Source organism: Cadophora gregata (assembly GCF_030347475.1).
Source record: "Cadophora gregata isolate MNR1 chromosome Unknown scaffold_2, whole genome shotgun sequence".
NCBI classification, from domain to species: domain Eukaryota; kingdom Fungi; phylum Ascomycota; class Leotiomycetes; order Helotiales; family Ploettnerulaceae; genus Cadophora; species Cadophora gregata.
The window spans coordinates 3,283,153-3,299,437 of record NW_026695925.1 but is presented as its reverse complement, the minus strand read 5'-3'; the positions used below and the strand labels follow the sequence as shown (position 1 = coordinate 3,299,437).

The 16,285-nt window shown below is 47.1% G+C and overlaps 5 protein-coding genes across 5 annotated transcripts; 4 read left to right on the top strand and 1 right to left on the bottom strand.

Annotated features, from left to right (window-relative positions):
* Positions 1-719: 719 nt before the first annotated feature.
* On the top strand, positions 720-4,268 carry ONS95_008365 (uncharacterized protein). Its single transcript, XM_058501918.1, has 6 exons — positions 720-1,312; positions 1,460-2,125; positions 2,178-3,523; positions 3,580-3,662; positions 3,912-4,173; positions 4,231-4,268. Exons 1-4 carry the CDS (start codon positions 1,119-1,121, stop codon positions 3,603-3,605), a joined length of 2,232 nt encoding a protein of 743 aa, XP_058363240.1. The 5' UTR covers positions 720-1,118; the 3' UTR covers positions 3,606-3,662; positions 3,912-4,173; positions 4,231-4,268.
* ONS95_008364 (uncharacterized protein) lies at positions 3,745-5,877 on the bottom strand (the record flags this gene model as incomplete). Its single annotated transcript, XM_058501917.1, has 4 exons — positions 5,833-5,877; positions 5,509-5,772; positions 4,363-5,455; positions 3,745-4,307 (listed from the first exon to the last, which is right to left on the bottom strand). Exons 2-4 carry the CDS (start codon positions 5,713-5,715, stop codon positions 3,745-3,747), a joined length of 1,863 nt encoding a protein of 620 aa, XP_058363239.1. The 5' UTR covers positions 5,716-5,772; positions 5,833-5,877.
* Positions 5,878-6,546: 669 nt separating this feature from the next.
* Positions 6,547-9,104, top strand: ONS95_008363 (uncharacterized protein; the record flags this gene model as incomplete). Its single annotated transcript, XM_058501916.1, has 5 exons — positions 6,547-6,599; positions 6,648-7,227; positions 7,274-7,318; positions 7,370-7,722; positions 7,773-9,104. The coding sequence occupies 5 exons, from the start codon at positions 6,547-6,549 to the stop codon at positions 8,710-8,712; spliced, it is 1,971 nt and encodes a 656-aa protein (XP_058363238.1). The 3' UTR covers positions 8,713-9,104.
* A 663-nt stretch (positions 9,105-9,767) lies between these two features.
* ONS95_008362 (uncharacterized protein) lies at positions 9,768-12,914 on the top strand. Its single transcript, XM_058501915.1, has 5 exons — positions 9,768-10,609; positions 10,685-10,781; positions 10,831-11,429; positions 11,477-11,614; positions 11,662-12,914. The coding sequence occupies exons 1-5, from the start codon at positions 10,486-10,488 to the stop codon at positions 12,603-12,605; spliced, it is 1,902 nt and encodes a 633-aa protein (XP_058363237.1). The 5' UTR covers positions 9,768-10,485; the 3' UTR covers positions 12,606-12,914.
* Positions 12,915-14,453: 1,539 nt separating this feature from the next.
* On the top strand, positions 14,454-15,934 carry ONS95_008361 (uncharacterized protein; the record flags this gene model as incomplete). Its single annotated transcript, XM_058501914.1, has 2 exons — positions 14,454-14,887; positions 14,944-15,934. 2 exons carry the CDS (start codon positions 14,454-14,456, stop codon positions 15,932-15,934), a joined length of 1,425 nt encoding a protein of 474 aa, XP_058363236.1.
* Positions 15,935-16,285: the final 351 nt, after the last annotated feature.

The window sequence follows — 16,285 nt, the reverse complement described above, 5'->3', positions numbered from 1 at the left end:
TGAAGATGCTATACACGCTTGCTGTGTGTATGTAAGCCATGGTTTTCCGAAAATCTCAAGGGGGGTCTCTCACTGCGCAGATTGGGAGTGTAGCGACTTCCGCTGTCAGGTTGGCACTGGCTGCGAACACTAACTGAATGCCAAAAGTGATTGGAGTGAGCAGAACTGCTCTAGAGAATACAGAAAATTCCATGAGATTTCTCAATTCAAATTGAAGATCCCACAGAAAGCTCCAGGGCAGGACTTCAAAGGTTGTTCTTTTTCACCACCATCAGTCACTCCGAGAGGGGCTGCAGCCAAGTCAAATCGTCGTACACCTCCAGCACAGCCAATATTGGCTTGAAGCCACGGGTAGTGTCTATTATCCCAAGAGAGTCAGGCTGCAGATTTTAGGGGCGCAGCAACATATCTCAGTGCAGTTACAGTTCATGTAATTAGCGCGCCACGAGTCATTCAGCGCTTCACCGACACAAAACTCAACATTGATCTGCCTTGCCTTCACAGTCACAATTTTTAATTCAATTTTTCAAACTAGCCTGGGCTCTGACGATAAGAGGAGCCTCAGGAGTTGCTCGTTCAGCAAGCTGCCATGAAACCTTATTTTTGCCGAAGTCAACAAGGCTCGGTTGTGGCGTCCAGATCCGAAGACTTGCATCAGGCTGGCGGCCTTACGCAGGATTTACTAAACCATCGATAGTCAGGCTCTCTTCTCCCAGGCCAATGAATTATAGAGAAATTATGTTATGGTTTTACATTGGTGATTACACAGTTGATAACAGCCTCACAAGCCTCCCCATGCTTCCAGCCCCTCTATCAGCACACCACTTCACCAATACAAACCAATGAAAACCTAACAACATTGCACAGCTCATATATGTCTCACAATAGTCTTCGAAGAGGCAGAGTAGCAAGATATCATGCCATGTCTATCACGCGTCCCGGCAAGATGCTCGCCTCGAGCGGCTCAGAAGGGAGGAGCCTCAGCCTTCCCTTCCTGCAGATGCGTAGGAGAGTAGCGAGCGCTGGGAGGTTACTGTCGTGATTCTTGGGAAAGACTTTATTCGATAAGTCCGTATCTATGATTTCGTCGAGCAACCAAAGAATCTCAGAACAACAAGATGGCTCCAGAATTTGAACGATTTTCAAGGACGTTCTTGGGGGTAGGCTTACTCGTGCTGGAAGCTTCGGCACAATCTTTGAATTCCACTTGCGGTGATCTGATTACCTACAATCAATATCCGGATATCATTGGAGATGCACCAACATGTTTCAAGACTGGGTGTGGGTCGTCCCCTCTCACATCAATATCATCGTAAGTTCGACTCAGATTTTCTTGACATTCAGAGCATTTATAGATGTTTTTGGGCATAACTGGCACATCGAAGGCCGGACGAACAAGACAGACATCTTATACTTTGAATATATCCTTGTCTTAGAAAGTGCAATCTGACTTCACCAGGGACTGTGATCCAAATTCAGCATGCTTCCCCATCTGGACCATTCTGAACCAGAAATGGCAAAAAGAGAACGACTGGTGCTCGAAATGCCCAAAAGACAGAGCATGCAGGATCTCAGGATGGCCAATCTTCAACGCAACAGCTGCTTGCGACTTCTCCCCGAACACGTGGCTCTTCGGAAACGGAGGATGCTGTATCAACGAGAACGAGCCCGCAAGCCTAGCGAAGTGGATCGAGACAACATGCAACGAGAGTTGGAGATCAAAGTACACCAAATTCGATGGACAGGCAAAGCGAGACTGGGTTGAGTACCTCTTCGCCTGGAACTGGACTGTGAGAGCGGAAAACATTTCCGAAAGAAATGTCCGACCGACGTGTTCTGCGAAGCCTTGGTACCTTGGCCTGTTTGTGATTGAGAATGTCATTTTCCTGCTGTTTACTGTGTTCTATGCTGCAGCGACAGTCTGGATCGTGAGAGAGAAGCAAAGGACGCAGCGTCTTCTGATCGTGCGAATTATTTTGGGTATCTTGCTACCGATCAAGCTATTAAAGAAGGGAGGAAGCGATTTCTTCAGATTTGTCTTCCGTCGGAAGTCTGAAAATGGAGGGGGTACAGGTACAGTTGTTGGCCACATTCTTGTTGCCATATTGTTTGCCGGCATTCAACTGTGAGTAAGAATTCTAAGGTCGGATGAAGGAAACAAGACTGATCTTTTCTAGGGCCTCCAACTTTGCTACAGCGTATATCATCAAGAACACACCAGGTTACGAGCATATCCCAGCGCCTTTGCTTGCTCTCCTCTTCTGCTGTCGACCCCGCCTGGGTTGGTTCGCCTGCTTGCTATCCCTTTTCCCGGATAGCTGGTTGACCAAATACTTCCACCTGCAACCTGGCACAGGCCCATTCGTGGACGGAGGTTTGATCATCAATAGAGTAGGTGTCAGCGCCTCGGTGGGTGAAATCATAATGCAGGGTCTTGGATCTTACTTTCTTGGCAAGACAGCTCATGTTGGGGTTGAGAAAGGCTTCTATCTCAACCATCACTTGACGCCGTTCTACAGGGGAATGCAAGCGAGGAATATGTATGTTGGAGCTATGTTCTGGCTCGTCGCTGCTTTCGGCGTGGTCACTGCTTGGAGCGTGTTCCTGGTCTGGCATGCTGCACTCATGCATTTCTACGCTACCACTAAGAGCTGGCTCAAACACGTAGCAGCAACAGCTATTCCGGAGAAGGTTCAGCCAAAAAGAATGAAAAGCTGGCGGAGGAGTCGTGCTCCGTCAAGACGTAGTTCAGGTCGGACATCTCACCCTCCTGCCGGGGATGATTATGTGTGCATTCTTCGGAGAGAACCTGACCAGCCCGAAGACGAGAGGTACAACATCCGAGGAGGCGGGGCTTCCGACATAAACTCTGAAGGGGTAGCTTCTGGATTCCAGAATTTCAGAAGGGAAGGTGGCAGCTCAGGAATAACATCTGGCGGAACCAGTTCATCAGAATACGATATACTTCCAGTACGGCCTCAGGACTTCCCACAAGCTTCGACCCCCGTCTCTTCTGCAAGCAGAGGAACTCCAGTAGGGTCTCGAGGAAACGGATATGAAGCAGTGCCGTTCAATCCCGAGATGACGCAGATGCGGCCATCAGACTTCCCTCAGCCACTTAGTCCAAGCTATAATGGCCGAGAAACTTACCGCGAAGACAATATCCTGATCCAAAGTCAGCACAGTTCGGCAGACGGCGAACATGATCCTATCTATATCCAGCGTGTGAACAGACAGCCGAACTCGTTTCCAGATACACAATACCAACCTGCCAACACCGGCGAGCCAGACGAGGGAGGTAATGTTGAAACGCAGGCTTCACCCTATGTCATTCGGGAGCACTTTCCCACGACTTTCAAGGAGTTCCAGCCATACATCGTAGGACTGGCCTTCTTTCTCGGCATAATATCCTATGTTGCGCAGTGGCTATTTTGGGCGGGCTTTGTGTATGCTGCTGGTGACCGATTCTGTCCACCCAAGCTTGGATTTACTGGAACTGTTTGGTCTATTGCTGCTATCCTAGGTAAGTTATCATTCGAATGGACTTTGATCGAAGGTATAACGCTGACGTCGAATGAGGTATATCAACGAATTTCTTGGCTTGACATGGTCAGTATAGGTCCATAATCTTGAGCCAGCGTCTGAGAGGCCCATAGAGGCAGGTACGTGAATGGAAGATCTAGTTTGAGAGACGGTGTAGTAGCTTCATAGATTTTCTTTAATGCAATCGATTTTCCATAACGTCTAGTTCACACGGCGCTGGAGACTCTGCGTAATTGCCCCGCCTGTCCTCCCAGTTTTCGGTCGTTGAGAACGTGCCGAGAAATCCTGAGGCATTACCCTTGACTTTACCAGTATCCATTTATTGTCGTAGTTATCTCCACCTTGCGTTCCAGCTCTGACTAAAGCAGGGGATATTATGATCCCCACAGGCTCGCGAGCAGACATTTTCAAGTCGATCTTTGCTGCTTCCATGAACGTACCGTCGAAGGGGAAACCATGCCGAGACTCGAAACCTACGGGTGTAGAAGCGGTGTACATCGAAGACCACTGCTCGTTCATATGTGAGTCGAAATCAATCGCAGACTGGATGATCGATTCGAGGTCTTGGAGACAAGTACGTTCGTCTGCCGTCATCCAGGGCCTGAGAACGTCTAGAACCTTGCTTGATAGGTACGTGAGTGTTGATGGATTGATAGGAATTTTCTTTTGATCATTTGGATGTCGTAGTCGACCGATGATAAGCTTTACAGTGCTAGCTTTCCACTTGTAGAAGATTCGACGATCTGTATCCGACCAATCTCGACCTGAAGAAATTAAAAGTCAGCATACAACAACATTGATGATGGCAGTCATGCTGACCTGGGCGGAGGAACTTCTCCAGTCGGCAGAGTTCAGTTCGCATGTTATGCGCCCAGTACATCCCTTTAGAGAAAGAAGTAGACCTCCCATCGAATATCATCTCTTCAATGAATTTCCACAAATATGCCTCACAAACCAGAGATCTTCCCTTCCCAGTGTCTGCGCCCATCAGAAGGTCCTTGACATCATCGAATAGTACCAAAACATCTGTCATGACCCTGGCCTGTTCATGGGGATAGTGCAGTTTGAACATTTTCTTTTCGGGGCCCCAGAAGTAACGGTCTGCCCACCGTTTGATCTCTCCTTGAAGATCGCGAAAGTTTCGTATGAAGAAACTATCATCCAGAGTAGAGTGACTGTCCATCTTCATTCTCTTTAGTTCGTCACTGGCTGACGAGTACGTGATTTTCAAATCCTCGTATTGTTGTTTGACACCAGTAAGCTCCGTCCTACATTCGCCAAGACAGTCAGATGTGTCTTTGTAGACGGCTTGCAGCTCCTTGTAGCTGGTTTCGAAGGACCTGAGCTTGTCTCTATCAGCTTTGACAAGCTGGACCAGAGTCTTTTGCTTGTTTAACTGGTCCTCGAGTTCTGCCACAACGTGTTTGGACTGGGTCCACTTGGTCCTTTCCTCGTCAAAATTTGTCTGTTCTTGCCTCGCTGCTTTCGTATTCTCCTCAAGCTCCACCTGCAAGTTCCGACATTCGTCTTTCATACGTTCAGCCTCCGCCGTTGCAGTATCTCTATCGCTTTGAAGGTTGGTGGCGATGCCCTGCAAACGGATGTTTTCGGCTTTCAGCTTCGCCTCCACTTGCTGCAGCTGTTCGATATTGGTATTCAGGTTATCGAAGAAAGGTTGTAGACTCGCAATTTTCTCACGAAGGTCATTCCGCTCGCCGCGATATCGGTGAGCAAGTTTGCTGAGCAACAAAATATTATCAACCAATTTTTCCGGTTCAATCTTGCTCAGCGAATCTGCTGTGAGACTTAGTAGCGCCGTATCCCCATCTTCCGTCTCAGAGCTTGGAAGACGAGTAGCTGAGTCTGATGGATTCGTGGTATCTTTCGGTGGCACCTCAGGAGGTTGAATGATCTATTAATTATCGATCAGTGATGGTTTCAATGATCCACGAGTGGTAAACCAACAACTTTACGAGAACCATTTGCTCTGAAAGACTTCATCAGAACAGTAGAACCAAACTTGCCGTGCTCTGAAGTTTGCACAACATGCTTTGCGATATCAGCAAGTCTTCGCAAGTTTCCCCCTTTCAGTGGTCGCCCATCAGACTTTGACGATACACTTGCTCGATCGTGGCCAAGGGAAGCAATGTGACCAGACTCGTGAGTTACCATCTTTTTCAAGTGGAGATGAACTGTAAATGGTGTCTTTTCGTAATCACTGACAGATGCCTTCGAATTTGGAACTATTCAGCAACAATCGTTTTTAGATTGCAATCATCTAAGCCTTACCAAGCCCAGGATCTGCTATGGTTGAATGTCTTCGTTACTTCAAGCGTCTTTGGGAGACGGGGAGATGGCTAGCAGCCTGATGTAATGAGTCGGAATAAGAGTTGAAGCTCTAAGCCACCACCGAGCAGGTTGAGTTCGCCGTATAATGACTTTTACCGTAATTCGAGCTCAGGTTTACAGATGAGGCTGAGAATTATAAACACGAATACAGATATTCACAACAGAGTTTGACCAAGACACGGGAAGTTTGCATGCAGCCTTATCCACAAACGCCTCATTTCTGGCTGAGCCAGCTCTGAGCACACACATGATGCAGCCGACATGAGAGACGGCAAATGATATTGAAGTCCACGAGAAACATGGCTGTTCTCAGAATGTTTGCACTTTGTACTACGTGACGAAATCAGCCCACGCAGCCTGATGGCCATCGGATACGGAAGTTGTGACAACTCGGCGAACCTGTGGAAAGCTGAGGGGAGCCTTGAAGGCATTGAGTTTCGAGAAGGCTGTGTCGCACTCTTCCATGGTGAATTTTTCGGCAATGGCTGTGAATTTAATCACGCTCCTTTTGAATAAACCGACTCTACAGCATCCGGACTTGAACACACTTGTGGAAATTTGCGCCTGCTCTATGACATGATCATCGTCATTTGTCTTCACTTGTGTCAATAGCTGGAGATCTTTCCAAACAATAGTTTGCGACATACCTGAATAATGGCAACTCAATCACGGGGTTATTTGCTTGTGGGAATTGATTTCGGCACAACGTTTGTAATCCCTTCCAGGAATGCGCAACATTGAAACTGATCTCGCAGTTACTCGGGCATTGCCTGGGGCTGGTCAGAAAGGCCAGAAGTTCTGAACGTGGTGATGGACTGGGATGGCATAGAAGGGCAGAAAACCAATGTTAAAGTCCCTACAAAAATCCTTTATAAAGGCAACCAAATCAAATGGGGTTTCGACATACCGCCAGACGAAAAGCCGCTGCAATGGTTTAAGCTACTTCTTCTCAGAGAGGAAGACATGGTGCCACCATATATGGATGCGGAGGTTCGCAACTCGGCTTACCTCAAGGAAGCGAGAGAGATGTTATTGAAGTTGAACAAATCGGCTGAGGCCGTAGTTGCTGACTATCTTGGGCTATTGTGGAAGCACTTGCTGAAATCTATTCGAACAACGAATGGGCAGGCTTCGATTGATGGTCAACCTTTTCGAGTTGTAATTACGTTCCCTGCAATTTGGCCTCTGTATGCGCAGAGTAGAATGAGGAAGGCCGCGTACGCTGCCGGTATCATGGATCCGAGGCATGGTGGAGAAACAGAGTTGACCCTATGTCCAGAGCCAGAGGCGGCAGCAATAGCTGTGATGGATGACTTCGATGGACATCCAGTAGAGGTCTGTACATTGACTAGTTCAAAGTCTCGAGGCTAATGGTTCTTAGAGTGGAGATATTTTTGTGATATGTGACGCTGGAGGTGGAACAGCGGTATGTCCTGCATCATCCCATGGGTAGAGATGATCTGATGTAAAACCTAAGGATCTCATCACATATCGACTAGAGGATATAACAATGTGGGAAATGTCCGAATGTGTAGGCGGTGCAGGTAAGCTGTGTGGTGCCATGTTGGTCGACGAGGCTTTTGACAAGAAGATGGGAACTTGGATTGGGGAGAGCAAGTGGGCCAAGCTTGCAGACTCCACAAAGAGAGAATGGATGGGACGGTACTGGGAGGATGAGTTGAAACGAAGCTTCAACGGCACAGACCGTGATTACAGGATAACATTGCCTGTCCAAGTGCTTGTGAAGCAAAGCCTGAAAATTAATATGTGGCCAAGGAAAAAGACTACGTCGAAACCAGAGCGGAAGGGGCTTGAGCTGCGTCTCCAGAGGTATGAAGGCCATGCATTGTGCTTAATTAACTGGCCTAACATGATATTAGGGCTGATATTGAGGGTGTGTTTGATGGTACAATCAACCAGATCGTTCAACTCGTACTCGAACAAATCCATAAGACTCGGCAGCGCGAGAATAAGCCGCCGAAGGCAGTATTTCTCGTGGGCGGTTTCGGGCAAAGCCCATATCTCTACAGTCGCCTTCAACAAGAAGTCCGTCAAATCAGCTCGGCGACCGAAGTTCGAAGACCATCACAGGATAGAGCTTGGGGGGCAATCGTTCGAGGGGCACTGCTGAAAGCATCTATTTTGAATCGACATGATGGAGATTATCTGATGAGAGCCGATATAATCTCAAGGAAGGTGAGGACATCATATGGCATTGCGATAATCGAGCCATTCGACCCAGATATCCATAGTCAAGATGATAGACAGTATGTCGCTGCTCTGGGCAAAGAGTGTGCAGTCAATCAGATGCATTGGTACATTCAGATGAATGAAAATGTCACGGCCCATCAATTCATTCGACTGGACTGGAGCCGCAAAATTCGAAGCCCTCTTCCACGTCAACGATTCACAGTTACACTCTTGAAGTGTGACAGGGAGAATCCACCCCGACGGAGAAATGACGATGTTAGAGTCGAAGGCGAGATAGTTTGCCATATTAATACGCCTTTCGACCACTTACCCCAATATACCAATCCGAATGGTGAGGTATGGAGGAGTCTGGATTTCCAAGTCGAGATGAAGCCGTGTGGTACCATGGTAGAGTTTGCAGCATACTACAATGGACAGAGGCAACGGGCCCTCCAGGTGAATCCACCATTTGCAACATCTGAAGGGGATAGCGCTCTGAGATCATCAATGTACGCCCCTTCTCCGGCTATTCCGCTTCCTGATCAACCGGATTTATATTCCTTAGAAGAGGCGCAGATCAGTAGGAGAAACGGGACACCACCTAGACTGATGAACGGCCATTCTGTCTGATCGGATGCAGAGTTGACAGCTGATCTATTTGCGTGGCGGAGTAGAAAAGATGTTTTAATGATGTCCTTCTGGACTCTGAGGTGTAGCTTCATATGGAACGCGTCCGTTTGAGTTGAAGAGATTCGAACCATTGCGACCGAAGAAGAGACGAGTTGAAGAGCGAGGATCTAGGTGACTTCCAATTGGAAGGTCAGCGAAAGCCAATGCGCGAGGAATATGGTGTTAGTTAAGAGAGGTTTGGCCCGGAACGCATTTTTGCCTCACTAAACCTCTAAAATCAGCCGCACACCACCTACTAGCGCTTACTAAGGCAAATTATCTTATATCCACACGGGCGTAAGGCTATTTTAATATTGTAAATTAATATTCATATATTATTCTATTGTTTCCGAAGGTTTAAAGTCTTTCTATATTATTATTCTTACGTAGTATTCAACTAAAGCTAGATCACTTAATAACTTACCTAGCGTACTTTTAGTAGTATCCTTTATTATATCTAAAGTATATGCTTACCTCTTATATAAACTTAAGAGGATAAGTCCTTATATACTTACTTTATACTCTATTTAGTTTTAATTTATTCCCTAAAGTGTTAATATAATAATAAAGCTAAATCATATAACTTCACTTTATATTTAGCCTAGGAAAATTACTACTACCTTAACTCCTTACTCCTTATATTATTATACTAATAAAGTATAGTTATATCCTCTATTAGTTTTATACTATCTTATATACTCCTAGGATTCTTTACGTATTAAGTTCTTATTCTTTCTTAGATATCACGTAGATCTAGCCCTAGTTTCCTCTTCCTTAGTATCCTCTCCCTCTCTAAAGTACCTATCTCTAGCTCTACAACTGTACCTCTAATACTAATTCTGACTTAACAGATAGATCCGCTGTGTTTTAATTGCTATTTTCATATTCTATAAAGGTTACAGGAGTATTAAAAGGTAGTGTAGTAAAGGGGCACTGCGCCAGGTGGGTTTAGTGAGGCAAAAATGCGTTCCGGGCCAAACCTCTCTTAACTAACACCATAGAGGAAGTCAGGTGACCACATGATGGCCCCTTTTCCAGGGGCCTTCTTCAGTCTCCCACAATAATTTGTTCATGCTTTCAGCCGAATTGAGGAAAGGACTCTTCTACAATCTGTATTATTTGGTGTATATGCTTTCTGGACTCTTGAAAATTCAGCTTTGTCTCCTATGCCTCTGCTGTTTGACGTCAGATCCGTGATCTCTGTTTCAAGACTTCCCCTTCTCAGCCTATCGCCAACACTCCACTGCAGCCTCCATCAATGCCCTCCATCAGCTTCTCCCATTTTAAAATCTGCAACTGAGACCCAATTGAGGCTCCCGACAGATTCCCGGCATTTAGCACGCGCCAAGCAGATCAGCCTTTACGAGCTACGGCAGATGATTTGGCGAGGGGGCGGAAGTGCCATCTCCGAGTGGTGACAGTGACACCAAGTACTTCCCCAGCAGGCAATCAGGTTGCGTTCTATACGCTGTGTTCAAACTAAGCTATTGCGGCATGTGGTGGTTAGCCTTGAAGCAGCATAAGAGGGGCTGGGCTGGGATTTTCCCAGGCGGGGTTGTGTTTCCTCTCTTCTGGTTTCAAGCCGACCCCACAGCTTGGCTTTCCTTGTTCCTGCATATTTTCAAATATTCTTCACATTTTTTCTATCCCTCAGATTGAAGGCTGAGGGTGGAGTACTCTGACTTTCATAATTGGGATTATTATTAAGATATCCCTGGAGGCTGCAAGGACGAAATGTTTGAAATTGTCTCTGTCACCGTTTGGTTGGTAGTGGCATATGGGATTGGGAAGTACTCGTACTGCTTCTGGACCAACCTCCAATACGCGAAGAGGACGGGATTGCCGTATCTCGTTGGCCGTGAGTATCGCTTAGATTTTCAAAGCTTTGGATTTGCTCTAGCGAACGAGTTCTTTGGCTGACCCTAAGTGACAGCTTTCTACCCAATTGGATATGGTTGGGTGTTTCTCGCAGAGATTTTAGGACCGATCCTGCGTCGCATCCCCGTAATTCAAAATTGGGGCTGGCTCTGGTCTGTCACCCTCTCTTGACTGCGATTATGAGTGCTCACATTTTCTAAGGCTCATCGATCGCCAAGTTTCCTGGTCGAGACCGCGAATTGCAGAGGCTCAATATGGAGATACGTACATCGTCGTTACGCCTTTTATTCTGTACCTCAAGACGTCAAATGCGGAACTGGGTACCCAGATAACCACCCGAAAGACAGATTTCCTCAAGCCAGTTCATCGGTATAAGATTGTTGATCTATTCGGGAAGTCGATCCTGACTCAAGAGGGACAGGAGTGGAAGAGACATAGGAAAATTGTAGGGCCGAGTTTCTCAGAGAAGAGTAACAGATTGGTGTTTGAGGAGAGTGTGAGACAAGCTGAGGGCATGATAAGTGTCTGGGCTGAGAAGAGGGGTAATTCGAGGAACTCGATGGTTGTTGATAATGCGGCTACTGATGCGGCAACCCTCAGTTTGCATGTTATTTGCGCAGCTGGATTTGGAGTTCCCACGCTTTGGCCGAATGAAGGAGAGGAGAAGCTTGGAGGAAGAGGTATTCCTGGCTTTAGTGACAAAAAGCTCACGAGCGGACATGAGCTATCGTTTCAAGCAGGCCTGACGCAGCTGCTGAAGCAGCTGATTTGGTTTGTTCTATTCCCACCTTGGCTCTTGAGTAAGTATCCTCCAACTATATTCTAACTGAGTCTAAAAACTACACAGAAATCTCCCCTTTGAAGGTCCACAAGACGGCATACCAAGCTTTTCACGAATGTGTGATATATTTTGGCGAGCTTTTGGACATCAAAAAGTATCAGATGAAGCTAGGAGAATCCGAAGAAGGTACCATGGACCTCTTAGGTAGGTGATTTTCCCATCACTTGTATGGCAAACCTCATATCATTCAGGACCCATGATAAAGGCCAATTATGCCGAAGTAATCCCTGACTCCAAGACAACAAATCAAACATCAGCAACTCTGACTCGAGAGGAAATCCTGGGCAACTCATTCATTTTCCTGTTCGCCGGTCACGAAACAACAGCAAATAATATCCACTTCAGCATCCTCCTGCTCGCCATGAATATCTCCACTCAACGCCGCATGCAAGCTGATATCGACTGCATCCTCGGCTCCAAGCCTGCTTCCGAATTCTCATATCTGAACGATATGCCGCGCCTCTGGAACTCCATGGTCGGGGCTGTCCTTCTCGAGGAACTACGACTCGTACCTGCTATCCTCAACATTCCCAAACAAAGCAACGGTGAACAGACAGTGACGGTTGATGGAAAGCAGATTATGTTCCCAGATAAGATGTTCCTGCATCTCAATGTCGTTGGCACGAATCGTAATCCGAGGTACTGGCCAGAGTCTCCGAATGAATTTGTGCCGGAACGCTGGCTACCACATGGATCGTCCGTAAAGGATACTTCACAAGTTTTCGAGAAGATTGATCGTGGCAAAGAAACAGTCGACGGGCTTGAGACTGCCTCCTTCGAAACGTCCGGTGGAACATCTCTTTTCAAACCTACCAAAGGATCCTTCATCTCATTCTCAGAAGGACAACGAGCATGTCCTGGTCGAAGATTCGCACAGGTGGAAAGTACTGCGGTATTGTCTACAATATTTCAAAATTATAGTGTAGAACTTGATGTGTCGAGCTGGGCGAGTGATGAGGAGGTCGAGAGGATGGGGAGCGAGAACAGGAGGGAGTTGTATGGAAAGGCTTTGAAGAGAGCCAAAGAGATTATCAGAAGGAGTGAGCAGACTATCACGTTGCAGATGTTGCCTGGGGATGAGGTGCCTGTTAGATTTGTGGAGAGGGGGAAGGAAAGGTTTTGGGGGTGTTATTGAGCTGTTTTACAAGATCAGTGCTCTTTGTGAGTCATCCAGTGTTTGTGGGAGAGTGTTGCTTCAGCTCCACAAAAAGCATTCGCAGCTGTTCTTCTTACTGGCTACCATTCTATGGATCACGTTGTTTCGCTTGTTCATTTCTGTTTTGCAAAACGGCCTGTTGATACACCAACGGATCTTTGGTCTCAATGATGTCAATCAGATGTAATGCACGGTCCTGCTTCTAATTCATGCAAAGGAGGATTTCGATCTCACGTATTATTTCGTGACGCCAGAACCGATTGCTGAGATACACATAGTGTTTAAATCATTGCCTTCACTTTAGTGTTCCCTTGTCTGCTGTCGTTCATTCATGATCACATGGTTCTTGACCTCTTACTTACCGAGTTGGGACTCGCTCAATTCAAGCACCGACCATGTTGACATGCACTCCCTCCTACTTCGACAGTTTAACCTGCTCCCTAGATTCTCAAGGCGCGATCCTCGGCAAAGCCGCAACAACTCGAATCAAGTTTGATTCCTGCAATCCAGGACTTGATCTTCAGCGTATCTCTCATCAGCCTGCAGAGCCCAACCATGGACTCTTCCACCACCTCAAAGCGCGCCGAGGCTTGCAAATACACAGTCCTCGAACCCTTCGATGAACTTCCGGTGTATGACTCGCAGTCAACACACAGCGGAAGCAAACATGAGTTCTGGTCTTGATATCCCAACCGCCAATACCTCTTTTCTCAACACCGACGCTATTCACCGTCCAACCAACACGGACAGTGTACTACCCACGCATCACATGACAAACAATCTTTTGCGAGGAATCGTTCTACACCGTGTCGTTAGTTGCTATCACCAAGATATGCCATCAAGGTTTCTACTTTTCTGTTGGAGTCCTCTGCTTCGAATTTGCCCACAAGCTGTAGGCGTCTTCGTTCCAGTCTTTGGCAAGGCCCACAACGACTTGCTTGCGAGCTTGTTTGGTCGAGTAATTTCGACGTATGCAATGCGTTGACCCACACTAAATGAACTAGAGACATAATTTCGTTCCATTTCTCCGTTTTTCCTACATGGTCCTCTCATTTGTGATGTTATCAAAAGTGTTACTTCGTCCATTCAGATCAGGTGCTTCTCAGGCATGTATCCATTCTGCAATGATGATTTGCTACTACCTAATAGTATTGCAGGCATGGTACCAGGCTTGTGAAAACGATCGCGATGCTTATAATGGATTGATAGGGAGGTTATGGGCTTTGGTTTTGGTATTGCATTAGCATTGGCGTTTTCTGGACTAAGCATTGGGAATGAGCGCGTTGGAGTTGATGCATAAAAGTGGCGTATTTGGAGTACACTTTTGGGTGGGAACCGCGAATACCCTGCAACCGTGCTGCATTGAGGATTGACAATTACAGTACGTTGCTTTTGTTCCATATAGTCTGATATCATGCCTCCCCTCATTACACTTGTGATGCAATTGATGATTCTGGAAATGCCTACATGCCGGTCAACAAGATACAAATTAATGGCCAGTTTTGCCGATTGTTGACTTTTAGCCCGCTCCCGGCACCACCGCCATCCACCTACAGGGAGATGTAATAACGATAGAGTAATTCTTCCATCTTGATCGTGGTCGAATTATTCTTCGATCCTTCAGAAGCAGCTGTGAAAGCGAATTGTTCGAACAGAGGAATGTAAATATGAGATTCGAACCCACATGTTAATCCCTGCTGCGGATCGCATCGCATCTCCCTGCACGTCATCAGCCAAGCGTCCCCACGGGTTCCGCCTCATATTACACCTGCATCTGATCCCAGCAGCTTCTTCTCATCTTCTTACCTTTCTGTCAACATCACCACGATGCCAGAGGACATCACTACCCCGGGCAAATCCCCCTCCCCAGTCGGGACCACCCCTCGACGCGTTCTAACCACCGACGAATCCTCACAATTCCGGCACCGGCCCCCAACAAACCGCTTCTCAACATCACAAGACTCGCCCTCGCCAGTGCAGGGGATCCGCAGGCGGAGCTCGACCTTTTCAGACTACTCGTTGCGAGAAGCTAGGAAATCATTTCAGAGCTCGACCGATGATCTGCTGCTGCCGAAACCGAGTGCGACGGGCCATGATGTTGCAACCCATGATTCCTCCGCGTGGGATTCCGCGCCGTTGGCGTTCGCGTTGTTGCCTGCCTTGGGAGGAATGCTATTCACGAATGGGAGTTCGGTGATTACAGATGTGATGCTCCTGGGATTGGCAGCGATATTCTTGAATTGGTCGGTGAGGTTGCCGTGGTAAGTAGCTTGAAGATTGTCTACTGCTACTAGGAGCTGGCTGATTTGGAATCTAGGGACTGGTACCACTCCGCTCAATCGATGCGAACGATAGAGGAATACAATGGTGATACTATAATTGCCGAGGAGAGCGATGATGAGAATCCATTGAGCTTCTCGCAGGCCACATTGGAGGAAGTCCCAGAAGAGAACGAAGACCCATCAACGGCTCCGAACCCTACGCGACGACTCCCTGCACACGAAGCTGCTACAAATGAACTATATACCCACGAACTTCTTGCCCTTCTGTCATGTTTTCTATTTCCTGGTCTTGGAGCTTACTTACTTCACACTATACGCGGGCAGCTGACCAGGCCGTCGGAAGGATTGGTTTCGAACTACAATCTGACGATCTTCCTTCTTGCGTCAGAAATTCGTCCAATGGCACATCTGGTCAAGTTGATACAGGCTCGAACGTTACATTTGCAACGGGTCGTAAATGCAAACCCGTACGATACTACAAAAGGCAGCGTGGGAGAGGTGCAAGAACTTACTCGACGACTCGAGGATTTGGAAGCACGCAACTCAATTGCAGAATCGAATGACGCGGCGGCAGAGCCTACATTGAGTGGAAAACAATCTACAGTCCTTACCACCGAAGTCAGGAGATCTCTTCAACCAGATCTCGATGCACTGAATCGCGCAGTAAGACGATATGAGAAGCGCGCCACGCTACAAGCTTTCCAAACGGAGTCCAGACTTCATGATCTTGAGTCCCGATTGAACGACGCCATTTCTCTTGCTGCAGCTGCCGCGAACAATACACAAAATCGAGGATTCGCAGGCATCATCGTCGAGTGGGCAGCTAGCGCTATTGTCCTGCCACTGCAGGCACTCGGCGCTTTAGTCGGTCTCCCGCTGAAAATGTCAGCTTCCCTGATGAATTGGGGAAAGTATAAGGTTGTCGGCCAGAAGCCAGTGGGCAACAGGGAGAGAAAGCTGGCGAATGGGAGGATGCCGACGAATGTGAGGATTGACCGACTGCAGGGCAGAGCGCTTAAGAAGTAGGCGGCGAAGTCTGCAACTGAATGAACTAATGCTTAATGTGTACAAGGATAAGTATGTATACCCCCTGGGTTTTGGAGCGAGAGTTGGTGTTTTGGTTGGTTGGTTGATATCCAAGGAATGGGTTTGGAGAAAATTCGTGCTGGAAAACATTATTTAATGGTTTATAGGTTTCTGTTCGTCTTAGTCCCTGTTCCTTCTGCTATTATGACATGACTGAGGCTATTTTCTATTGACTCACTCTGTTTCGTTTACTTTTATTCTTGTTAGACCTTCTCGAAGTCTTAATAAGGGAGAGCTGCGTTTACGAAGTTACCGAGGATCGGTGGTTCATGTCCCGATTCTCCGTTCCAA

Coding starts and splice junctions, on each gene's coding strand:
- ONS95_008365 (XM_058501918.1), top strand. CDS start 1,119: ATGGCTCCAGAATTTGAACGATTTTCAAGGACGTTCTTGGGGGTAGGC. Junction 2,126..2,177: donor TTGTTTGCCGGCATTCAACT/GTGAGTAAGAAT, acceptor GATCTTTTCTAG/GGCCTCCAACTTTGCTACAG. Junction 3,524..3,579: donor GTCTATTGCTGCTATCCTAG/GTAAGTTATCAT, acceptor ACGTCGAATGAG/GTATATCAACGAATTTCTTG.
- ONS95_008362 (XM_058501915.1), top strand. CDS start 10,486: ATGTTTGAAATTGTCTCTGTCACCGTTTGGTTGGTAGTGGCATATGGG. Junction 10,782..10,830: donor CAAAATTGGGGCTGGCTCTG/GTCTGTCACCCT, acceptor ACATTTTCTAAG/GCTCATCGATCGCCAAGTTT. Junction 11,615..11,661: donor AGGTACCATGGACCTCTTAG/GTAGGTGATTTT, acceptor CATATCATTCAG/GACCCATGATAAAGGCCAAT.